At 41.1% G+C, this 26,992-nt stretch overlaps 1 protein-coding gene across 4 annotated transcripts in view; it reads left to right on the forward strand.

The window, feature by feature from the left end:
• Positions 1-26,992, forward strand: part of LOC115009608 (NT-3 growth factor receptor-like) — a 162,135-nt gene that overhangs the window by 119,018 nt on the left and 16,125 nt on the right. For 2 of the 4 annotated variants that reach the window (XM_029433728.1, XM_029433729.1), the window contains exons 14-17: positions 8,612-8,742; positions 13,662-13,834; positions 18,561-18,804; positions 18,968-18,991. In XM_029433728.1, the coding sequence (XP_029289588.1) occupies positions 8,612-8,742; positions 13,662-13,834; positions 18,561-18,804; positions 18,968-18,991 (572 nt within the window). The remainder of the gene's footprint in view (positions 1-8,611; positions 8,743-13,661; positions 13,835-18,560; positions 18,805-18,967; positions 18,992-26,992) is intronic. The other 2 variants (XM_029433731.1, XM_029433732.1) reach the window with 1 other exon arrangement.

The raw sequence follows: 26,992 nt of genomic DNA on the forward strand, positions 1-26,992 counted from the left end.
GAAATGTTAATTGTTCACTGACCGAAACACACAGTGTGTCACCGCTGCCCACACTGTAACAGTGCTCTGAGTAGCATTGACCAACTACCCCTGTGAACTCCCACAAGTGCCAAAGTAAATGTTAAATTAATCTCATTTACTGCCTTTACATCCTTTCTTGCTATATTTACTTCATATTACAAGTATTCTAACTATACTCATCTATCTGATTTTCCTCCATGAAGCGTGCAGATTACAGTAAAACAGCAAGGGAAGGAACTTTTGTTCCCCGAGTTTATCCTCTTTTTGTGGTGGTTTATTACAACTTTGGTTTTGTTTGTAGCTCTGGCCATCTGTCAGTTAAGATTACACTGTAATCACCAAGGTCACTGCTGTTATTTTGTAAGGCGATGAAATTAGTAAAAAAGAAGTCCAACAGGTCAAAAAAGGCGAGCATTCAGATGATTAGAACTATTATTAACTTCTTGTTGCAATGAGGGATTATTATCAACATTTTAGGTATGTTGACTTTCAATTTGGTGTAGATAATATGGATGTACATGCTTGACACTTATATAGATTTCTAAGTCTTTTTAAACAGGTAAAAGGTAAATCTCCCTCACCCTGTATACCTTTGTATACACACTGTCTTTGGCCAAAAGAAAGCCAACGTCCTGTCCCCTTCTCATGTTAGTCTCTGCTCCACTAGCCTCTGCCTGACAATGTATTCTTGTAAAGGCTTTCTTTAATATACTAAAGGAGCATCTTTATCAATGTGAGGAACCTTGTCTTTGTAACAAAGATGCATTTTTTGAGTCTTAGTCATAGTTGCTCTGTAAAAGCCTCATGGGAGCTGATGTTAGTTACCTCTCTTATACAACCTTTTTGTAACATCTACATCTTTGTGTGTCTCTGTTATTCCAGTAGTCTCTCCACCATCTGTGTCTCTGTTTTTCCAGTAGTCTCCCTACTATTCCAGTAGTCTCTACACCCTCTCTGTGTCTCTGTTATTCCAGTAGTCTCTACACCCTCTCTGTGTCTCTGTTATTCCAGTAGTCTCTACACCCTCTCTGTGTCTCTGTTATTCCAGTAGTCTCTACACCCTCTCTGTGTCTCTGTTATTCCAGTAGTCTCTCCACCCTCTCTGTGTCTCTGTTTATTTCAGTAGTCTCTCCACCTTCCATGTCTCTGTTATTCCAGTAGTCTCTCCACCCTCTATGTCTGTTATTCCAGTAGTCTCTCTACCCTCTGTGTCTCCATTATTCCAGTCATCTCTCCACCCTCTGTGTCTCTGTTATTCCAGTAGTCTATTCACCCTCTGTGTCTTCGTTATTCCAGTAGTCTCTCCACCCTCTGTGTCTCTATTGAACACAAATAGTATTCTTCAACAGCGTTGGAGCAAATCACTTTTTGACTTTACAGCCACATAAATCTCACCAAATCCCCTGGGAGACAGTACACACACACACACACACACACACACACACACACACACACACACACACACACACACACACACACACACTACTGGTGTTGTTGCCAATGGCGATGCTGATCCATCACAAGAGTCACCTTGTGTGATTATTACCAGCCATATATTTTCACTGGTGCTGTGTGTGTGTGTGTGTGTGTGTGTGTGTGTGTGTGTGTGTGTGTGTGTGTGTGTGTGTGTGTGTGTGTTTCAAAACCTTCAACCTCACGGTTACTTGGCTCTAACTTGATACTCACAAAGATAATTCAGAGTGGCACAGTTTTTCAGTATGCTAACTAATTAGCTATCATGTTAGCAGAAGTGCGGAAATGACATCATAGTCTATAAGAATTTCTGCTTTGGTCAATGGTGATGATGGTGAAGTGTATCACGCACATATTTTGTATACTGTACAAAAGCATTGCACCACAATAGGGATTTCACAAGGTACTAAGTCGATGGCAAAATTCTGAAAACCGTCAAGTACCGTCAAGGCTCGAGACTAATGGGCTCCTGGCAACGAAAGGAAATGTGTTTAGGATGCAGTAAACTGACTTTGCCATTGTTTCGTCAGCTGTTAGCTGTCAGACGTTGGTGAACGGAAGTTCCATAGAGTAGCATTGTGAGGCATTCATTCTCTATTCAGTATACATGACTATTAGTTATGGGTAAATTATAACGTTATCATGATGTGTTCAAGGCAGTCTTGCAAAATGTAGTTTTGGCGAGAAACGTGAATACATCCAGGTGTTTGAAGGAGATGATTTCACAGCAATATATAAAATACATATTAGAGAGGGAACTATGACCTGTTAACAAAAAACAGCAAAACGGTATTAAAAGGAGTGCACGTTGAAGTACATGCCATGTATTGTTTTGTTTGTTACCGTAGTATCAACTTGGGTATCGAAAATCATGGAATTTCACTGGTATTGGTATCGACTACTAAATGTATGGTATTGTGACATCCCTACACCACACACACATCATAACATATTTTTAAACAATCATGCTACTGTTGAGTGTGATCCAGAAAAAGTACATTTCTATTTTTAAATAAAATCCTGAAACATCCACTGGTGTTGCATAATAACTATCCGCCTTCATGCTGCTGTACCAAGTTTTTTAAATGATCTGTATCATATTTTTTTCCACAGGAGCCTCTGATCAATTTTTGTAATGCCAACAAATGCAGATGAAGCTATTTCAGGTTTAAATTGAATTAGCACAATATTGCTTCATTAAATTCAGCAAAGCATTACATTCACATCAAAATAGTATCAAGCCATTAACTACATTATACAGCTGTATTATTTCACAATGTTTCCTCTTTTGTCATATGATTAGGATAATGCTCATTCATTCACAATGTGCTTATAATGCATTAAAGACACCACTTCAAGTAAAGAGTTACTGAAGCGTTGGAAGGTGGTTTGCTCTGCTTCCCTCTCCTTTCTCACAGCCTCTATAGCAGCTATATGTATGCTGCTGGTTGATGTGAGTCCCAGAGCTCATTACAGTCTCGCTAATTGCAACCCAGTGGCGGAACGGTCAACTCATTCAGCTAACCCTTGTGTGTGTGTGAGTGTACAGGGAAGGTTGCGCGTTCCCCAGTGTGTCTTTGCTGCTGTACATGCATATACCTGCTTGTATGTGGTTTTGTGTGTATTTTTTTGTGCGTGCCCAGCCCCCACTGTGCTACAGCCATTCAGCCAAGCACATGCATTAGAGGTCACAGCACTAAATGTTTAAGAGAGAGCTGCTAGCAGTTTCTGGCTCAGTTTCATGCAGGGCTGTGATGGGCTTGAGCACATTCATGCATCCAGTGAGTGAGACTCTCTCGCCAGTTCTCCAGTCCGTCTCACTGGAGTAACACAGATATTCAGACCACCACATACATCTTACATACACACATACACATCTTAAGAATTAAACTTGCCAATCCTCCTTTTTGTGAGAAAGAAAAACAGAACTCAAGACAGGAAGAACCCATATAAAGATTAGGCTACGCTAATATTATAATACTAAAATATTAGTGGAGCCTAATCTTTATCTGCCACTGTTCAGAAAAACCGGATAAAAAAAAAAAAAACTGTGGTGCATTTGAATTTTGATTTAGAATTTAAAGCTTCAGACTATTGGATACAGCCCTTGTTCGAACATTTCCAATAACTCCAGAGCGTTAAACAAGTTTCACAACATGTTTTTCTGACATGATAATCTATATGTGTTGCTGTTTAGCCAAAAACAACCTTTTTACTGCTTTTCACACAAAGGGAGACACACTCCTGTATTAGCCCGGCAGTCAAGCAGCAATCTAACAGCAACATAAATTACATTTATAAAAAGCACAGGTATAGAAAAAAAGGTTTTATTATAATTTACCACAGCGGATACCAAAAGTATTTACAAAACAACACATATTTACAATAAACATCATTAATACTGACACATAATAGAAAAGAAAAAAATCCAATCAGAAGGAGAAAAAGGGAGGAGGAAGAGAAAATAGATGAGAGAAGAAAATATATTGTGCTATTTTATCATTTTTTATCATTTATCATCATCAGTTGTGCTCTGTTGGTGTTGGGAGGGTCTGGCCAGGACGGTCTAAAGAGGAATCAGCTCTGGCTGTACTGCAGGAAAGGAAGACCAGGTTTTATTGAAAGGGATAATATTGTCCTTTGGGATTGATGTAAACTATTCCAGGTTTGCGTGCTCTGTTAATAGATCGAGCCAGTGGTTAACTGATCATTTTGTTCTGTCTTTCCAGTTGAGTAAAAGGGTTTTCTTGGTTACAGTAAATGCTATGATAATGAAAGTTTGAAGATTGCAAGAGAGGAAAGATTGCCTAAAAGAGCGATGAAGGGGGAGAGGGCTGAAGGCTGAGGATCTCAGACAGCTTTCTCATAACTGCCGACTAAAACTGGTCGACCAGTGGGCAGAGCCAGAATGTGTGGAAGTGGTTGTCTGTTGCAGAGGGGCAGTGTGTGCAGGAGTTGTTGTCTGTGGAACCCATATGGTGCATTTGTGAGTGGCGATGTGTACTCTGTGAAGGACCTTGTATTGAATAAATTGGATTTTAGAGTTGCGTGACATGGAGAAGGTATTGTTACAAATGGTTATGGCAGATGGGTGTCAGAGCAGAGGGAGATGGTTTGAGGTTGAGTAAATAATTTGCTTTCCACCAGAGGTTGATGTTTATGGAATTACATTTGGAACAATTGAGTGTCTTAACTGATTTATCTATGAATGCAATGTGCTTAATGGGGAGATATTTGCTAATGGTTTGTTTGAAATCGAATTGAATTTGGGGTTGTTTGTCCAGTGTAGTCTATACTGAGGCTAGTGGGATAGAAAGTAACAGTTTGGTGCTTCAAGTCCATCATGTTTTTTAAGTGTAGTTATTTTGATTCTAGGCTTTTTTTCTTTCCAGTAGAATGTATCGAATATTGTGTTCAGCGAGGAGAACCAGCACAGGGGTGGGTTGACAGCGATCATGGCAAATACATAGTTTTAAATTCTGACATATACTGTTTAATTGTAGATGAGAAGTGGTGAGGCATGTAGGAGGTTGAGATGGAGGAGCGGTCCAGATCTGGGTTTAACACAGTGTTAAAATCACCTTCTAAATTGGTTAGTTCTGTAAAAAGAGTGAAAAAAGGTTGGTGAGTTATTGTTTGGGACATAGATGCTTGCTCCTTGTGGGAGTATGGTGTGTGTTTTTGCTTATCAGGATGGAAGCACTGCGTTTTTTTAAATCTATCTTGCCTTCAGTTTCCGAGGCTCTGCCTCTGTGAGATGGGTTTCTTGTAATAGACAGATGACTGATTTTAGTTTGTGTAGATGGTTCAATATTGTTGTCCTTTTTGTGGGGCCATGACGTTCTGTGAGAAATGTAAATAGTATTTGACAATTGGACTCCATCGTGACATCATATAGTATTGCAAGGAGGTGGAGAAATCCCTAATAGAGTCTAGACACTGGTGGTGGAGATGAGATGAAGATTTGGATTTGATATGGAGTGGACTTCTCATGAGCTCAACCTGTGCACTGAATATGACGACTGGAGGGGAATTGGGAGGAGGAGGGCCGCAACGATATCGTCTAAAATGAGAGATGACAGCAGCAGAGACAGCAGCGACGAGAAGATTGAACACTCATAATCAGCTGATTAATAAACAGTGGGAGGAGAGACAGAAAAAGAGAACTGTGAATGAATGAAGCATCCTGTAAAGATAGTCTTCCTGATTGAATGCTGAGCTTCATAACGCTTGGATTACATGAAGCCCTTAAGGGAAATCTTCATGTTAATTTAGGAACAGATATTTATTTCAATAGTTCAATTTCGTCTTTGTCAACACTCTGTGTTAGTTAGTTTCCAGTTTCAACATGACAATGACCCCATGCACAAAGCTTAGTAGCAGTTATTCTTTTGAAACATTTTGTAAATCAAAGACACATGTTGATTTAGGACTTTATCTCCATTTCTGTGGCAGTTTTTCTCTGGAAATATTGTACGGATGCAGCTAGCTAGCAATATGGGAAAATGAGGTTCCCATTCTTAATCCCTCCTACAAGATTCGTTGTTTACATTTGTGACTGCACGAACATAGTCATCAATGAGCACCAAACAAAATTGAACAAATTGGAGATGAAAGCAGTGATTCAGAGGAGTGGTAGTCGATCCCAGAAGTGTTGAGGCTGCAACAGCAGTAGATGAATGCCCAACAACAATCACACATGAGAGCAAGGTTTGGGCATGTAGTTCATCAAAAGTAATCATGGTGTTGTTTGTAAGGTTTAACACTTTTGTAGTTTAATGAAGATTTCAGTCTGGGACACACAGACAATAATATTGCTTTGTTTTGCATCTGTCAAAGCTTCATTCCACTTTGACATATACTATCTTCACTTAATTATATACATGTCTCTTTGGGGGATAAATAACTGTGGAGACAAATAGTCACCACCACTGGTGTTTGAAAGCCAAGAATTTAAGTTTAAGGTGTAAGAAATGCAGCAAAGTAACACTAAGGATAAATATTACAACATTATGCATTCATGGTCCCACTTTTTCATACAGAGTTCTGAGGGCTAGCAGCAGCTCCCAGGGCAATGAATTTATTACATAAGGCACGTTGGTAAGTACAGTAATTACCCTCTCTGCTGTCCTTTACCCTGGCCTCCATCCGGCATGTTGACATGCTCAAAGATCTTACTCGTACTTTTGTAAAACAAAGTGTTGAATGTACCAAATGAGCTTGTCCCTCTGGACCCCACATGCTCCTGTTGTTGCCCTGCAGGGATCTGAGCTGAATTCTGTTGCTGTATATCTTGAGAATCAGATTAATTAATATATTTCTTGATGTTATCATATGGGAGCGTATAAGAAATATATGTCACCTAAAGCACGGTCCTAACCTCATTCTGAAATATCAACAGTGTTTCTGATTAGTTTGGGCTCTCTGGAGAACTGCAGGCTTGTTTTCTGATTTCACTCAGAAACCCCAAAAAAAGCAGCACAACTGGTGTTCATCCAAAGGTATTATGAATAATCTTCCTGATTTAAAAGGTAATTTTATTTCAAATCCATGTCTTTTCACCAGATCATGGAAACAGTTACAAATGATAACCATTCCGTAGGCTGGATTTCTACATTTTCTGTCTGTCTTTCTATAATTCATCTCATTAGTTGACCATAGACCATAGACAAAATATTCCAATACTAACTAAAAATAGAGCCATCACTTTCAGTAAAATGCAAGGGCGTATAATTGGGTAGGGGTATATATATATTTTCTACCGATATCCAGCAACAATCAGACCCCCGCTTGAGTGACCCCACTCAAAAAAGCATGGGCATTCCACCGCTTCTACGGCACAATTAAAACAAGAATAATAATGACATAAGGGTAAAGGGCTTTGGTGTGTATGCCTACCTTGAAGAGAGGCTGATCCTATGAGGTAAGGGGATTTGATTGATATGGATGAACGTTACTGAGTTGCTACTGTAGATTCAGGAAGAACATGCAATGTTGGGTGTTGGCGATTATATTAGAAATGTACCTTTATCAGTTTGAGGGTTGACAATACACATTGAACCACTCCACCACACCACACCAGTCTGTGGGTATAAGCCTGCCATTAGCATTTTCCTTCCCTTCTGCAATCTGCACGTTACTGTTACACAAACAAGGCAGAGCAAAATGATAATGGGTGCAGACCTATCTGCAAACTTTGTGAAAGATCCCAAATGTGCTCAGTAAACTCTAACATAACCCTTTTACATTTTTTAAATGCTCATAATTGTTTACAAATGTAACATTTTCTTTTTTTTAAAGTACCCTCTGATACAAAATATTTTTTTCAAAGACATTTTGCTCGTTGCTGTTCCATTGTCAATGTCATATTCAATGATTCTTCAGAACATGTTTCACTTCCAAATTGTGAATTGAAATTGTGGCGGTAACATGCGGCTCATGCTCTTATCTTGAACAAGATATTGTATTGTTTAATTGTATTAAATTATTATAATCAATATTTTTTTCAGCTGATTTCCTTGCCTAACCTTAACCAAACTCCAGAATCTGATGCCATAAATTGAGGTTTCGCTGTATAAATGATATTGAAATGACTGACATAACTGGCCCTGCCCCTTTTGTCTTGACTGACAAACAAAAACTTTTGCATTAGGTACTTAACACACTGCTCATCTGGGCTACCCATCTCATTAGCGTGAGTTTATTAAAATGTCAGTGTTGGTGTGAGGAAATTATATCAACAGTAGATTATTTTTCCGTCTATTTGTTTAGAGAAATGTGAGTTTCTCCCAGAAAAAATTAATTCATAAAGTTAATCTACAACATGTCTTTCCAGAAACAGTGGTCGGTTACTGTGGAAAATCCATAGACTTTTCTGTTTCTTTAGTTAAAAAATATAGTTTGGATGAAAAGTGCTGACATGGAGGTTTGTAATTTGGTTGAACTTGGCATGGAGAAAAAGGATTCATGCAGCTCCACGAAACAGCAGACTTACGGAGTGGCATGATGTAAGCAATACAAAGGGAAATTGAATTCAAAACGTGGTTGTGTGGCAGCATTTAAAATTAAATGAATGTCATGGATGTCAACTCAGTCCCTCTGTCTCTGTCCCTCTTAGATGTTCAGCATATTAAACGGAGGGACATTATTTTGAAGAGGGAGCTCGGAGAGGGAGCCTTCGGCAAGGTCTTCCTGGCTGAGTGTTACAACCTGAGCCCCACCAAGGACAAGATGCTGGTCGCTGTAAAGGTAAGAGATAGAAGCAGTGTGTGTGTGTGTGTGTGTGTGTGTGTGTGTGTGTGTGTGTGTGTGTGTGTGTATTTGTTATAGGCTCCATAATTACAGACTGATGCCTTTTTTCACAAAGCCTCTCTCCTGCTTCTGTAAAAGTTTTAAATGTTGTCTCGATGATGCGTCATTCAGTTTGGACTGATTAGATTCAGCAAAGGTAATTGATTCAAAGAACTCACTTCAACATACAGCACTGATTAGCCACTTATCATCCACTGACACAAAACACATTCTCGGTCCACCTGAAATTACAAATAATCCCCCCAAATAATAATGCAGATGTCTTGTCAGGCTTCACGTGATGATTTGTTTTCGGACCTATCAGTGTCCTGTGAGGAGCTACTGGCAGTTAAGGTTTAGGTGTGTGAGTGTGAGTGTTCAAAACAACAATGGCAGCTCCTAAAGATGTTAGAGTAGATGCTGCATAAGCATCAGTTTTATCAGAACTGGAGAGTTTTTCTTCACTGAAAGAAGAGCAAAGAACGGCACTGAAGGCTTCTCAGTGGAAAATATGTTTTCACTCCTCTCCCGACTGGCTTTGGTAATAGTTTGATTGACAGATTGTTGATCCAATTACCTGCCAAATAAGTGGCTTCCAAACTGTTTCCAATCACAGCTTCTGTAATGGTTCTGTGTATCTGTGTATATTGATTACCGATGTTGTGCATTTCTCCCCGATATCGGCTCTGATTTCAGTTTAGAACATCATCTAAACACAGCTAAACTTTGTTACAGTGGTTCAGCGTCGTCTCTTGCAAAGACGATGACAGTGCCAATGCGGAAGACCACAAACACTGACCAATCAGAGCAGATCGGGCTTTTTCAGGAGGGGAGCTTAAAGAGACTGCCGCTAATCCTGAGCGTCTCAGACAGAGGGTGAATATATATGCAGGGAGAATAGAGTATAGAATATAAATGTGATTTAATGTCATGGCATAATGTCTCCTCTAAGTGAGATCTTAAGTAATCTCAGTTTGGGTTTGGAGACTAAAATGTATAACAGAGAGCCTGGACTACAAACTGGAGGTGGCTCATATCGTAATTATGAGCAACCGAGTCAAAACAAAAAAAAAACCTCTGGGGTGAAATTCTGAGTTGGAGACATCAGGGATTTCTAAACGCTACGATATCTTCACTCGGTGAAGCGTCAACAAACTGTTGGCTTAGTCGCTGCAAAGCCTCCAACAGTGCAATATTGAATTGTTGGAAGGCCTCTTTCCACCTCTGTTTAGGTATACTAACTGTAAGTGATCACACCTGAGGGCTTGAGGACAGTTTGAAATGTAGGCATGTGTATCTATTGTTGCTGAGGGTCTTGCCAGTTACAGTAGACCAACTATATCCAATGTTCAGCACTTGGCATCTAAATTCAAACCCTAACACAATCACATTTTGAAATCAGTGTAGAGTGTGCAGATGCAGTTACATGTGAAACATGACATGTGCATTGTCATTTGTTCCGTAAAAGTGAAATATATATGAAAGTAAATAACATGATCTGAAAGCCATCAGTCCAGTTCCTGACTCTCAGTAAAGCTAATGTGCTGTATGGCATAGGTTGGATAATTAACAAGACATATTTTGAAGATAGAGAATCTGCTGTTTGTGCAGCAGCAGTTATCAATGGAAATATGGCCGACACATTGACCTGCAGCAGACAGGTTTTAGTCTTAGTGAGGATATACAGTACAGTAGAGGGATTACAGATGGAGCCTTTTTAATCCTGCAGGATGTATCGCCCTTTGCAGCATTATGCTATTTTTTTCATCCGAACAACCATACATTCTCCTGGTTGTATTGTAAAACTATACACAACACAATGTGTTTCATAAGACAGGACACTAGGCTACTATAGTTATAGGAAATACCCCCCGTGTCAATGCAGGACCTTGTTGACCCTTATTGGAAGTCGGAAAGTGTAGAGGTCAGGGTGGGAAACAAACCCAATTAAGTCAAATTGCTCGGAAGAGAGAACATAGGCGAACAGTGAAATTATTACCAATGACTTTATCTTCACAGGACAAATTATAGCATTTGTCATTTGTTCAAATACTTCAAATAACAAGTGCTGGACAAAGTACAATCAATATCTCATTACATATGACTCAAAGTAGTTCCATTACCCTACTACGAACTACTACTAAAAGTAACATTACTTATTGCCATCGTGTTGTTCCATCAGATGTTTTTATGCCCTCCACAACCCCACACTCTCATCCTTGTAATTTTGAATTTCAAATGGTAATTCATAACACTTTCCTATTGCTGAAAAATTAATCACCTTACTGTGTTGTAATGTGTTATACTGTGTTACTGCCCAACACTAATGACTTGGGTTTTACACTCAAGCCACACGAGTAGTATATACAGTAGAACAACTTTATTGTAAGACCAACGTGATTCGGCTTGTGGGCTTCATCAGGGTAATCCATTCTCCCTGCACCTCGGAATTAATTCTGAATTGAGCCAGTTTACACACACGCACACACTCTCACACACACACACACACATGCGCACACACTCTCATACAAAAATGCTGGTGACATTCGCACACGTAACAATGTAGCATTGCTACCATAAACGCGGTGACTGCACTGGTATTCTAAATGCACTGATTTAATCCTGAGGTACAGGAAGGTAGCAGTGAAATGCAGCACACATATACATAAGACAGATATAAGGACAGAGCAGACTTAGATCTTGTGGAGTGCAGTGGTCACTCCTGAAGACCTTTCTTGACACTCTTTTATGGAGTGGTGTGCTGAGGCAGCGGCATCTCAGCTGCTGACAGGAAGAGGCTCAACAGACTGGTGAGAAAGGCCATCTCTGTCCTGGAAAGCCCTCTAGACAGTGTGAAGTGTTTGTTAGACAGGAGAATGATGGCCTAGCTGTCATCACTGTTGGACATGTCCCACCCCCTTCAGGACACTTTGTGAGCAGTGGGCAGCTTCTTCAGTGACAGGCTGCTTTAATTTAATATGTTAGCCTACTAATTTTATTTTATTTTATTAAACGTGTGTTTGCTTCTTTTATTTATTATGTTACGCTACTTATTTTTACCCTGCACCTTTTCTGTTGTGACACTGTAAATTCCCCTGGTGTGGGACAAATAAAGGATTTCTTATTTCTGATACAAAACAAAATAATATCTTCTTTTAGCATTCTGCTGCAGATTAAAATGAATAATTATTACCAAATGTGGGTTTTATTTGTTTCTCTTTTAAAGAAAATTTAGTTTAAAGCCTCTATTTTCTCCAAAATGGGAAGAAATATAGCCTAAAATTGCTAACTTGTGGAAGCTTATCCTGAATAAAAGTCTAGCTAATAGTAGCCATAAGTCAGTAAATAAAGGGAGTGAGATGCAACCATGGGTTCAAAAGATTACTCTTCAGAAGCCACTTGTTTATTTCTGAGGCTTTCTGTCATACAAGTGACTGTTAAATGTTTACATTATCTCAACACTAAATGTTAAATACAGCATGTTCGAATGTATTCTGTAGACACCTCTGGATATGTCCAAATGTTTCTCTTTTGCCCACAGATCCATTAAATATAAAGCCTCTTTTATAATCAACTACTTTCTTTCTACTTTAATTAATTAAAATTGAGCCACAATGTAATGAGGGTTGGTTCTATACTTTTGCACGTTGTTAGCATTGCCAATCTGAAATGACATTATAGCAGACAGCAGGAGCAGCTCACCGTATGTATAACCTCCCAGCGTTAACAAGGGCTGAGATGAAGGAAAATAAGAGAAGCTGTGAGAAGGGAAAGAAAAGATAAGTGAGGGAGGTAAACGAGAAGGTAACCATGGCAGCACTACCGCTATTAAAGCTATTAACAGTAATTAGAGTGTCATTCACTGAAGAAAAATATGTTGTCCGCTGTCCTCAGATTGTTTGTCCTTTGTCAGTCGAGTTTGTTTTCACTCTGCTCTGGCCCCCGAGAACTGTTTTGTGTTTAGAAAAGAAAGAGAGCACAATGTATTGTTCGGAGAAGAACTGAGAAGAAGAAAAACGAATGGAGGGTAAGAATATAAGTGGACAAAGGAAAATAAGGCAGCAGAAACTGTACTTTAATGTGCATGTACTGTTGTTTAACTGGAGTTTTCCCCTCGACCACTCCTATCAATGTAATACTTCTAATTGAGCTATTATATTCTGCGTTCGGGAGAAGTGCCGAAGTGAGAGAAAGAGCAGGAGTTTGGAATTATTTTATAGTGATTCAATTACATTTGAATTCAAGTCAATTTCACTTTATTAAATAATTTGCCCATTTAGGTTCATTTGTGTGCACAAGATAAGTGTATGTGCAGAGAGCCAGTTTAAAGGCAGTGCCTCCTACTAACAATAACTCAGCACTGAGCTAAAGTTAAGCTTCATTAAAGAGTCTCTGTCGTAGCCATCTACAACCAAGGACAAGAGTCTTCAGCAGGCGGCGGCTGGAATGGCCATGTCCACTGCCAAAATTATTTGATTATTTAAATGATGCCCACAAATTAATAAAAACCTGGAGAAGACTAAATTGAGGCCACAAATTATTGGACTTTTAATTTAAAAAAGGGGATGTTTTCAAAGCATATAGATATATAGCAGAAACATAAAAAACATCATTGTGTGTGTTTTTTCTCTCTTTTAGAAACATGCATTAATGTAACATTTTCAACTGTCATACCTGATGGCTGCTCTTCTCCTCCCGCTGTCTTTTTAATTTGACCATGACTAAATTGCAGCCATTACTGCCATACAGTTAAACCTGTATCATGTTTCACTGCAGATGCAGTTTGCTAAGTGAGATAATTGAAATATAACTGAAGGACAGAAACAGGATATTTCCATTGCGTAATCCACTATAACTCTCTCTCTCTCCCCCCGCAGACTCTGAAGGACCCCACTCTTGCTGCCAGGAAGGATTTCCAGCGTGAGGCTGAGTTGCTGACCAACCTCCAGCACGAGCACATAGTGAAGTTCTACGGAGTGTGTGTGGACGGAGACCCTCTCATCATGGTCTTTGAGTACATGAAGCACGGAGATCTCAATAAGTTTCTCAGGTGAATTCAGCAGACAAGCAACAGGTGGTGGAGGAGGTGTGCTGGCAGTTACCACCATGAAAGATCTATTTTATACACATTAAAACAATCATTACTCATGCAATCAAATGCAGTTTCCTCTCTTCCAGAGGCCATTGGCATCAGTTCATCTTAGTTCACTATCCAAATCAACTCACAAATATACGTAATGTTAGAATAGTTTTTAAATGGTGGAGTGATGTGGGAATCCTTCATGGTGGTGCATTCACATGCTGAAGTACAAATCTGATGACAGAGCTTCATTCAGCTTCCTCATAGCACTGCATTCATACACTGTGAAGCTTATAACGTCAACAGGGAATGAATATTATTATCAAACATGAATTATCTCTAAGAATATAGTGTTCAAGTCAACCACCAGTGACTGAAATGGTTGTGTGAAGAATGAAAAAATAAAGCTAGAGAGAGAAGTTCAAACCCTGCCTACTATCTCACCTCCGCACAGCTGACCAATAACACAGCTGCCCCATTAGATGTCATCTTCTGATTACAATAATTACAGTATAGCTCACTGTCCCAATGCCACTGATTTATTCAGATCCTTGACTTAAAGAATAGTTTTGGTTTATTACAAAGCTCTGGCCATCAGTTATGTTGGTTCAACATTGTTCTCAACAAAGTAATTCAGGTTTCGATCCGGTCACTAAAAAAAAGGTCAAATGGTGGAACAAACACGATCAGTCAGACAAACCTCCATGTTAGACAAATATTTATTTTGGAAGAGAAAGCAAAAGATAAACTGTGAAACTTAAGGTAAGACTGTCTGATTTCTGTACTGTTAGATAGTTTAATCTTAAACAGTTTATCAGAATTACTTATGTGTTTTGGCCATACATTCTCAATCTACAAAGTAACTAGTTACTACAGATACATGTAGTGGAGTAAAACATACAATATGTCCCTCTGAAATGTGGGGAAGAAGTACAATGTAGCATCAACTTAAATACAGTACATTAATAAATGTACTTTGTTCCTTCTTCCTTTACACCCTCACTTTCCTTCTCTCAAGGTGAAACCCCTGCAGACTCCTGCCAGGCTATTTATGAAAAAAGTTTTTTAGCGGGCTGCCTGTTATAAAGTTATAAATATAGACAAACGCTGCTCCACCATCAAATATTGTCACCAGAGTCAGTGTGCCTTTCCGTGAGAGCAAGTGTGTTCCACAGTGAGTGATGAATGAGCCTGTCTGATAGAGTGACAGACTGACAATGGGACGCCTTCCACCCAGAGCATTATGTAAAATGCAGTCAGCCTTAAGTAAAAATTGTGTAGAACTGCTATAACTGTTAAATGGGGATTGATGGCTGAAACAAATAATATAGATGGATGCACATGTCTCGTATTGGTAAAAATCAGTGGCCTCCTTGAGTTCAAAGTTACCCAAACTAATGGATGGAAAATATCCACAGAGACAAAGCCTACCATACAAGGTATCCCCTGCTTATCATATTCGCGTGAATCTGGACGTCCAAAACTGTAGAAAGAGAAAAGAGAGGACTTTCAACACTATGTTAGCTGTGGGGAAGCTGGTAATGCTACCAGCGCTGGAAACACTGTTTTAAAAGTTGTGTGTAAAATATTTTAACACGATCCTCCATTCTTGAGATTGACTGCAAACAGTAATGTGTTTTTTTTTCTTGGTTGCCAACGCAAGCAACAGAAATTTTAAGATTCTTTTTCTCTCTTTTTCATTACGTTTAAAACAAGTTTTGAATAAGTCTCGGAACACTCATTCACCATTGGTTATATCATCGGGAGAAATTTGCCCAAGGACACAGAATAACTGGCTGTATTTCCACACTATTTTCTGTGAATATTTATTGTCCATTTTGCAATCTCATTGCCTCTTCTGTAGTTCCACTTTTACAACAGCATCCGCACTTGAACCGAAGATATGTGATAAGCCAAAATGCCAATTGCAACGCTGTATCTTATAACCTGCTGCTGGAGAATCCTAAAGTCTCATCATCATTTGTCCAAATTTGTGTTGGAATTAAGCGATGCAGCATTCTTTCATTAAATTAAGTGGTTTTGTTTGCCATCTGTTATTCATCTGCTCAGTTTATTAGACTTTATTTCTCCACCAGGAGCTGCCCACAGTCCGACCTGTGAATAGCCTGGTGCAGAAAAGTTTAATTGAATATTGGATGGCTATTTTATTTATTTAATTGGGATTATAAATAGAATGTACAGCTATAGTCACATCTTATTAACAAAGTTACATGCACAGTATACTTCCTGTTTACTAATGATAAGAAGAAGAAAAACAATAGGAGTGACAACATACGTGCATCAACACCATCTTTTTTAACAAACATTGTATTTTTTGTTCATATGCAACAGTAAATGTGTTTTGAAGGACAAAAAAAAATGATGTCCCCATAATGTTACATTGTATCTACATATTGACACAAACTTTCATACATTACGTAGAGTATCATAATGTTCATTGACAATGTATTTAATTTCTTCAAAGCATGAGTGACGTTTAATGGTTATGTTCCTTGATTGAATTCAAAGCACTTAGCATGTTTTAGGAAGCTGGTCATCTGAGTTTAATGCAAGTCTCTGGTGTCAACCAGCATACAACACAAACACCTCGCCATGGGAATGCACTGGAAACATGTAATGGAAAACACATTGCCAGTACATAATTCCTCCAAAATATGACACAGTGTTGATCCATTCATATACAGATACTATTTTTGTTGTGTGTTGAAAACATGCAGGCAAAACATTTATTTTTTTCAAAAGGATGCCTGTCCTTTCCTGAACATATAAATATAAGACATGTAGTATCAAAAGCCTGTAAATAAAGAGTGTATTTGTTTAATTTTGGTTGATAAGTGAGCAACTGGGCATCTATTAGAGATGTGCTATAATATTGAAACATCAGTAAAAAGTTAACAAAAGCATGACTTTAATTTGCAATGTAATATATAATAGATTACTCTCTGTAATCAAGTGCCCCACTGGTGAATGCACTGGGTGCTTGCAGAGTCGTTCCCAAATAAAGAATGCATGAATGAACATACAGCCACTTCACAATACAGGAGCTGTACATTTGGGAGCCATTACATGAGACTTTTTTTGTCCTGGGGTAAGGACCTCACTTATCTCTTAACAAGAAGGTCCCAAGCTGAGTCAGACTCTACAGCCCTACCTGCTCAGTCACTGTGAGCTGCTCTGGATGAGAGCACAAGCTAAATGCCTAAATTGTAAATTGCGGTTGGTAAGCTAATGAGCTGCATTATGTCTACTGTGATTAGATGTTATTTGCTCCCAGGATGCTTCGCCCTGCAGAATAGAACATTGGTACTTAGTCCGCCGCCAGGAAGTGAAGTCTACCAGTGCTTATGTATGACTATTAGTGTGTGTGTGTGTGTGTGTGTGTGTGTGTGTGTGTGTGTACGCTTATATAGGACAATGTTTTAGTGAGTCTCTCTGTCCCTTGGATGCTAATTTAAGCTTAGTAATTGTGTTTCCATTAAAGTGCTGGCATCAATTCTTCCAGGACATACTGCTAATTTAGTCAGCACCCGTCGCCCTCCAAACCACCATGCTCAAACACACGCACGCACGCACAAACAAACACACACCAAGCTGCCACTTCACTGGCACCACTTCCTCCATTAGAGAGTTAAGAGTCAGTGAAGCTGAAAAGAGACACACACACAGGTTACAGACTTTAGGGACACTTTATATTGAACTACACAGGTCATCACAGCTGAACTCACACTCTGTCCTTCCTCAGTCTCTGTAACCCATCGCTCCCTCCAAAACAGCACAGACATACTATTTCAACATAATGGACACCACTGTGTGTGGTGTCATCATTGATGCTGAGTCACAATTCAGACTCACGGACTCAAAGACATTGAGAAGGTTCCTTTTTGATGAATCCTCAAAAAGTGGACGTTTTCACATTGTATAAAAATAGACTGGACCTGTAGGACGTAGTATTATTGCCCATTGCATTCCAAGCCAATGTGCTTACACCATAGACTGTATAAAATATGGACATAGTGTCCGTCACGTCACCCGTAGGTTTCTGAAGAGCCGCGGTGAAGCTTAAACTGTTCAGCTCCGGCCGTCACCGTCTTGGACATTTTAACATCGGAGTCTCATAAGGATCACTTATTTTTGGTTATTAAAAAATGATGACCAAACTACATACTGAGCGGGACATTTTGCAGTGGGAAAAAAACCTAAAAAAACAAAAGCGAATTTAACAGAAATTTAAATCAGGAAGCATTCATAACATTTGCATTAATAAAATATACAAGAAAAAATACAAATGCAGAGTATTTGAGCATGGACATTCATTATTCCATGTGTTACCTTGGAAAATATTGTAATCTAAAGGATCACGTGTCTTTTTTCCATGGAGTTTTATTCTAGGGCGCTCAGACATTCAATGGCTGATTGGCCAGCTGCTAAAAAGCACTGCTTTGACAAAACCTTGAAATATGAAAAAGAAAACATGTATTATGAAAAGGATTGTGGGATATTTGTCATTGCATCAGAGCCTTTCCAGTGAGGCCGCCTTGTACTTTATATACAGTGAATCAAATGGGTATTGGTAAAACTTAAAACAATGGCTGCCTAAAGGAAGGAAATTAAATTGGTTGTATGTTTTTGAAAATGGTCAGCATGGTCTTATTCCACTCTGTAACTTCTTCCTCAGAGCCCACGGGCCAGACGCCTTGATCCTGGTGGATGGACAGCCTCTGCAGACCAACGGGGAGCTGGGTCTGTCCCAGATGCTTCACATAGCCAGTCAGATTGCAGCTGGAATGATCTACTTGGCGTCTCAACACTTTGTGCATCGTGATCTGGCAACCAGGAACTGCCTGGTGGGAAATGGCCTTCTGGTGAAAATAGGAGACTTTGGCATGTCCAGAGACATTTACAGCACAGATTATTACAGGGTAAGAACACGTCTTTTAATTTCATGCACAACACACCTTTTCTATTTTTATTCTCTTTTTGTGCCCAAAAATTGAAATGAATTTGAAGTTTACAGTATGCATGTCTAATTTATTTCTGTTTGCTGATTGGTCTGTTTGTCTACATAACACATACCGAGAAAAGAGAGGATGTCACTGTGAGGAAAAGGTGAGGACCCAAATGCAGAGCGGCAGACAACGTGATTAACAAAAAGAGAGCTTTATTCCAAAAAAGCTTACTAAAGTACAAAACAAGACAAAAAGTAAAACACAAAGCAGGACAACTCGGGGAAGCACGAACAAGCACACCAGGGAACACGAAGATAACATGGATGACACATGGATGACGAACAGACAAGGAACACTGGGACAGACAGGCTAATATCACACAGACACTAACGAGGGAACAAGACACAGCTGGGAGACAAAGGCAAATACACAGGAGGAACAAATCAACAAGGGTCATACAAAGAGGCGGCCGTTCTGGAGGCCAGGCAGGAGGCCAGCGAAGGGGGCGGGGCCGCTCAGGAGGCCGGCAGACAGGCCGTGTTGGAAGAGGGCGGAGCCGTTCAGAGGCCGGTCTGGATAAGGGCGGAACTGCTTGGGAGGCCGGCGGAGAGGCTGGGCTGGATAAGGGCAGAGCCGCTCAGGAGGCCGGCGTGGAGGCCAAGGTGGAGGCAGGCGGAGCCGCTCTGAAGGCCGACGGAGAGGCCAGGCTGGATGCAGGCGGAGCTGCTTGAGATGCCGGCGGAGAGGCTGGGCTGGATGCGGGCGTAGCTGCTCGGGAGGCTGGCGTGGAGGCCAGGGTGGAGGCAGGCGGAGCCGCTCTGGAGGCCGACGGAGAGGCCGGGCTTGATGCGGGCAGAGCCAGCTCGGGAAGCCGGGTTGGAGGTAGGCAGAGCTGCTTGGGATGCCGGCGGAGAGGCTGGGATGGATACGGGCGTAGCCGCTCGTGAAGCCGGCGTGGAGGCTAGGGTGGAGGCAGGTGGAGCCGCTCTGGAGGCCGGGCTGGATGCGGGCGGAGCTGCTTGGGAGGCCGGCGGAGAGGCCGGGTTGGAGACGGGCGGAGCCGCTCAGGAGTCCGGGCTGAAGGAAGCACTGGGGTAGGGGTCTCGAGAGGTGAGGGGAGCACATGGGTCTCGAGAGGAGAGGGGAGAGGGGAGCGAAGGGGTCGCGAGAGGAGAGGGGAGCGAAGGGGTGGTGAGAGGAGAGGGGAGCGCTGGGGTCTTGGGGGTTAAGGGATTGCTGGGGTCTTGGGGAGCACAGGGGCTGGGGTCTCGAGAGGCGGCAGGGGAAGAGGTGGGGTCTCGAGAGTTAGCAGGGGAAGAGCTGGGGTCTCGTGAGTTAGCAGGGGAAGAGCTGGGGTCTCGAGAGTTAGCAGGGGGACAGCTGGGGTCTCGAGAGGCAGCAGGGGGAGAGCTGGGGTCTCGAGCGGCAGCAGGGGAGAGCTGGAGTCTCGAGAGGCAGCAAGGGGAGAGCTGGGGTCTCGAGACGCAGGGGGAACACTGGGACTGGGGTCTCGAGACGCAGGGGGAAAACTGGAGTCTGTCGCGGCCCGGCAGCAGGAATGGGAGTCTGTCGCGGCCCGGCAGCAGGATCGGGAGTCTGTCGTGGCCCGGCAGCAGGAACGGGAGTCTGTCGCGGCCCGGCAGCAGGAACTTGGGACTGAGAAGTGATAAAATGCCGGCTTGAATGGCCAGATCTCCTCTTCAGAGGCCTGAAAGTCCTCTGGATACTCCGAGGGCCTCCCAGGGCCAGGCGAGTGCCCAGAAATGGCTCAGGGACTGGGATGTGGTGCTGCCCGACAAGAGGAGGAGGTTGTTGCAGCTTGACTGGAGGAGGGGTTGCCGCAGCTCGGCAGGAGGTGGTGGAGCGGAAGGATCGGCGGGGTTAGGCTGGCTAAGTGGGGTGTCCACAAAGTTGTGGCTTACTAAAGTAAAAAACAAAAAGTAAAACTGTAAACACAAACCAGGATGACTCGGGGTAGCACAAAGAAGCACACCAGGGGACCACGAACATAACATGGATGACACAAGGATGACGAACAGACAAGGAACACCGGGACAGACAGGGTAATATCACACAGATACTAACGAGGGAACGAGACACAGCTGGGAGAGAGAAAGGCAAATACACAGGAGGACTAAATCAACAATCAAAGTGGGAGGGAAAAACACAAGGACAGGAAGTAAAACAAGACATAATACACGGGGGAGTGAACATTCAAAATGAAACAGGATGCAGAAAATCACGATCATGACAGAGGACTTTCAACATTATGTTAGTTGTGGTGAAGCTGGTAATGTTACCAGCGCAAGAAAGACCTATTCTCAATTCTTCAATTTGATGTGATAGATTTTTTTTCCTGGTTGCCCACGCAAACAACAGACATGTTATGCTTTTGTAGCTTTTTTTCACTCGTTTAAAACAATGTTTAAATTAATCTCGGAACTCATCTTCTATCTGTCTGACAAGGATTTAGCCTCTGGGGCCAACGGGCAATATTTCTGGGGTTCCGGTCTAGCCAGTGGATATACGGATAACGGATATACGGATAACTGATATTCGGCCCAAGACATCCTTTTCTGTGCACCGGTCACAGTCCGATTAGCAACTTGAAATGCGACAACGGAGTTGGAGTTCAAATCAAATCAAATGTATTTGTATAGCCCAATATCACAAATTATACATTTGTCTCAGTGTGCTTTACACTGACTGTACAGTTTATGACACCCTCTGTCCTTAGACCCTCGCATCGCACAAGGAAAAACTTCCCAAAAGAAACCCCACAATTAAAAGGGGAAAAATGGAAGAAACCTCAGGGAGAGCAACTGAGGAGGGATCCCTCTCCCAGGACGGACAGACGTGCAATAGATGTCGTGTGTACAGGATAAACAACATAGTACAAATACAACATTTGACAGAAAATGATGTTGAAAGTTTGGATGAATCCAGGAAAATGTCAAAAAGGCTTCCCTGTGTCCAGCAGGACCAGGGTAGCAGGCGCAGCCACAATTCCTGATCCTGACGTAAACTTTATCAGTGGCAACCTGCCACATGAGACACAGAAACTCCGGGGTGATACCTTGGATGATGAGTTAGTAACATACATTTACATAAATGCATACAGATAGAGAGGGAGAAGAAGAGAGGGAGGGGAGGAGAGAGGAAGAGAAGGAAGAGAGCAGGGAGGTGTCCCCCGGCAGTCTAAGCCTATAGCAGCATAACTAGGGGCTGATCCAGGGCAAACCTGAGCCAGCCCTAACTATAAGCTTTATCAAAAAGGAAAGTCTTTAGCCTACTCTTAAATGTGGAGAGGGTGTCTGCCTCCCGAACACAAACTGGAAGCTGGTTCCACTGGACAGGAGCTTGATAGCTGAAGGCTCTGCAGTCTGGGAGCGCAATGCTCTAGTTGGTTTATAAGATACTATGAGATCTTTAAGATATGCTGGAGCCTGACCATTAATTGCTTTGTAAGTCAGGAGAAGGATTTTGAATTCTATTCTGTATTTTACCGGGAGCCCGTGCAGAGCAGCTAATACAGGAGTAATATGATCCCGTTTCCTTATTCTTGTCAATACACGTGCCGCTGCATTTTGGATCAACTGAAGAGTCTTAAGCGACTTGAGAGACGGCGTCCTCAGTAGCCAGTTTACAGTTTATTTCTTAGCTAATGAAAAGCTAAAGCATCATCCATCGATAGCCAATGGATTCCAAGTTGCATTCCAACCAATGTGCTGTACCTCTTTTGCTCTTCTAATGGACTGTTTACAGCGGCTGTGGCCGGAAGATTGGCCGTTTGATCCCCTACTGAATGTGTGCATTAGATTAGATGATGATGTCACAACGATATCGACACAAGCGTGCAAGATAAATAAAATAAAATAATATAAAACTTTACAGGTGTGCAGTTAAGATCAAAATGAAGATTGAGTTTGAAGACGGTTGTGGTCCCAGAAGTAGGGATAAGGAAGTGGCAAATGGACCGTTGGCAAAACGGTCTCTATTTTTTTAAACATTTGACCACAACATCATTCCTGTCACATAGATGTTGTATTTTTACTACGTTGTTTATCCTGTAAACACAACATCTAATGCATGTCTCTCCGTCCTGGTAGAGGGATCCTCCTCAGTTGCTCTCCCTGAGGTTTCTTCCATTTTCCCCCTTTAAATGTGGGGTTTCTTTTAGGAAGTTTTGTCTTGTGCGGCGGTGCGAGGGTCTAAGGACAGAGGGTGTCATATGGTGTACAGTCTGTAAAGCCCACTTTGATTTTATTTGATTTTACAATTTGTTTAAATATGGCATTTTGTTGGCAAGTGGCCATGGTACAGTAAAAGCAGTTTGCACATTCCATGACTGTAATGGATGATGAGGGACTAAGAACCACCCGACAAGGCAAACTGCTTAGCCCCTGTGTAATCCATTACAGTCATGGAACACACAATATGTGGAGCATTATCCCTTACATACCAGATGTGACAAATAAAAAAGGCACATTGCTTGGGAATTTGGTGGACAAATACTGATGCATGATTACATGAAAATGATGCACCCTTTTAATTTGAATGACCCTGTAACAAAAGAAATGTCAAAAGTTGAAATGTATTGTTTGAGCAGCTGATAACAGTGCAGTGGTGGTGTGCAGATGAAGAGACCCCTGTATATTAAAACTGTACTAAAATTCATTAAAACATATACAAATTCCGACAGCTATATCAGTAGTCCTACGGGATCACCTGGACATATCTTTTAATCAAAAGCTGGTCAAAAATCCTTTATGGCGTTTTCAAGTGAGATGCCACTACATTAACAGTGGAGGAGGTTTTGCTCTCAAAATGTCGGGAGTGGACAGATAGAGGATGGACTACTAATAGGCTTGAGTAACTGTATAGCTTTGCTAAATAATTTAGCCTGCAGCTGTCTTCTTAGGAATTGGTAATGTTTTAATGAGCCTTGGACCCCTAACGAGATGTTGGTCCCAGATGGAGAAAATGCAGGAGCCTGGCTGTACATTTCCTGCTTGTGTAGAAGGGGTTTGTCTTCATAGATGATGGCAACAGTGGCTCATGGGGATTTTCAGGAGACTCCCTCAGCACTGTAATTGGCAAAGTGGGAAATAATTTGTATTTGGGATTAAATGTCAATGACTCCATTGAGTCCCATCCTCCTAAGTAGCTTCAGTGGACTGTTTTCTTTTTAATGGCTCCAACATCTCAGCAGGGCTGCTGGTAGACAGCAGAAAAGGCTGACTGATTTTTAATTTGAACCCTTATGTATCAGCAGTGAACTGGTTTAATTCTCCCTTGTTTATATTGCTCATGTGCACTCACCTTCACTTTAATGCAACATAATGTTGTATGCTTGTATATAATTATTGTGTCACTGTCGGTTCGGAGGAGTCTGGTAGAAAGGTTAACGAAAATAAACATATACAGCTTTAGGTTAAAAGTACTACTTTGTTAAGATTCAGTGACCTTGTTGTCATGGTAACAATGATAATCACTTGGTTGTGGTTATGATACGATCATGGTCACAGTTAAAAGAAGGTGTTAAAGTTGTTCTGCTGACCTATCCATTGTTGACTTCGGCTCCTTGAGAAATAGAGCTTAAATAACTTATTTTCCTGTTTTATTGGCATTTCTTTATCTAGTTCATGTCTTGGTAAGTGAGCCAAAAACATTCCACAAACTGCGCAGACACACATATCCTCCCAGTTGTACTCCGGCTGATTAACATGCATCTGCTGTCTTCAATTCAGGCTCAGACAGCCAAAGTGACGGAGGATATGATTTTGCTACAGTGATTCTCCTCACTGTGAAGATTGTTTTGCCTGTAGTCAAATAGAACTCTGGAAACTCTGTCTGCAGCTCAGACTGAGCAGATTGCAGTTGAGCAATACTTTGAATTATCCGAGTCATCCAGGACTTCAGGGTCAGACATAGTGCACACCTCTGTCCCAGTTCCCAGCCTTTACAATGTAAGAGGACTAAAGCTGCAGCCTTTCTACCCTTCTTGCAGCTCAGTTTAGAATATTGGACTCAATTGTGATGCTTTACCAATACTTGTATTTCTATTTTAATAGTTTTAGTCAACATTTTGACTTAATAAATGGCTTAAATTAATAATACTTCAGCTAAATTAATTAATAATCAACTTCATCGTATCAACTCTAGAATACAGTTTATCCAATAGTTTTCTGTGACGGAACTGCAGGAGAAAAATGCTCTTGACAATGACAAATTAATTCAGAATTTGCATTTGGAAACAACAGTGTTCTCACTAGCCTCAGATACACTTCAACATAACTGTACGTTAACTCAACTCAAGGGTCTGCTTAACTAGCTTCAATTGAGTTGACCATGAGATGAAGACAACAGATAATTTATATGTATATATATAAATTGTATGTCATACACTATACTGCCACAGTTCATTTGTATGTATACGTGTTTTATTAATGTTTATTGAAGTGTTCTGATATCTGTAAATATAAGGAGCCAAAAGCCTACAAAGCTAATGTTTAAGTAGACATTATTTAGATACATCAACAACCTGTTCAAATCTAGATGGTTAATGTCTCACCTGACTCACAGGATGTAGACTGTGGCTATAAGCCTGCCATTGGTCGCCTATTTCAGAAGGCATTCTCCTTCCTTTCCACTATTTCAGTTTTTACAATGGCACCATCGCTGCATCCTGTACTTAGCGCCAGCCAAGAATAAGGCGAGTGGATACAAAATAATACAAAGAAGCCAAAGTAGTTTTCCCAGAATTATGGCTGGTTCAAGCAGACCTTTCTCTAGCGCTGCCACAGCATTAAAACGAGGTGTGATGTCTCACCTAAAAAAAATTCACAGTATATCTATATTTGGAGACATGATATCAATTGTGGGTTCTAAATTATAACAGTTGTGAGTCCACTTCAAATTCTGCTGGTTGATGATGAAATGCATGCTGGAATATTCGTCTCCAAAATTCAGATAAGGCGAGGCTGGAGCTTGAACCTCTCTGGTCCTTTGGACTGTACTGGGTTGTATTTGAGCTGTGTGTGAAATACAGACAAGAATGCTGACTGAGAAATGCCTGGGCTCTCATAAGACCTGACTTTCAAACGCCACACGTCCAGTAACGGCAGGCTTTCTGAGATAACCCAGATGACATCAGCATGTTGGTTTCTTTACTTGACAAAGATCCTCCAGAGCCTCAGGAGACATTTTACAACTGTTTTCACAGGCTGACTGACATGTTTGTGTACAACCAGCTGAGACTCTGTTTCTTAATTTTAATGAAAAAGGTGATCCATTATATCCACAAAGTTTTGTGACACTACCATCATCAGTCGTATTTCAAACAACGATGAAACTTCATATAGAGAGGATGTATCTGCTGTTGTACCACCAGACTACGGGCTGCTTCCTTCCTTTTTGTTTTCCTTGTGTAGCATAAAGGAAGGTTTCTGCACTTTTTTTTTTTGCACACTACAAATGTATTGATTTTTAGCACCTTTTTAATACCCCCTAAAGGAAAAAATAATACTATTACTGCGGCAAAAAAAGGCATTGGCTACAAAATACTAATTTACCAACTCACTTTTGTTCTAATTATCCAAAGTGAAGCGGTCAGATTCACATTAAAATGTACAAGCAATAAGTCTTCATTTTGCATATTATCACATGGGGAATGGAAATCGGCTGGAGATTCAACAAGGAGCAGCTGGTCATTTGCACACCATAGTACAGGGGTCGGGAACCTATGGCTCGCGAGCCATATATGGCTCTTTTGATGACGCGATATGGCTCGCAGACAATTCTGAGCTGACATTTTTTAACATGATTAACAAGTAATAAACAATTATATTGTGTCATTTTAAAGTAAAACATTTAGCAGAGGATTTGTTTTTAGTTCTCCCCTCTCCTTTCCTCCGCTCTGTCTCTGACTGCACAGCGCACACACGTGTGTGTGTGTGTGTGTGTGTGTAGGGGGCGGAGCCCTGCCCTTCGCGAAACAGCTGAGGAGAAACTGCGCAAAGCAAGCAGTAGACCGGGGGTCAAACTCATTCACAGAGAGGGCCAACATTAAAAACTGGGACTACGTCGAGGGCCAAACACGGTCCACATTTATTGAACAGGGTACACATAAAGTGCAAAAAGATATAGAACATATTTAAGT

This window comes from Cottoperca gobio, chromosome 6, assembly GCF_900634415.1.
Source record: "Cottoperca gobio chromosome 6, fCotGob3.1, whole genome shotgun sequence".
In the NCBI taxonomy this organism is placed as follows: Eukaryota; Metazoa; Chordata; class Actinopteri; order Perciformes; family Bovichtidae; genus Cottoperca; species Cottoperca gobio.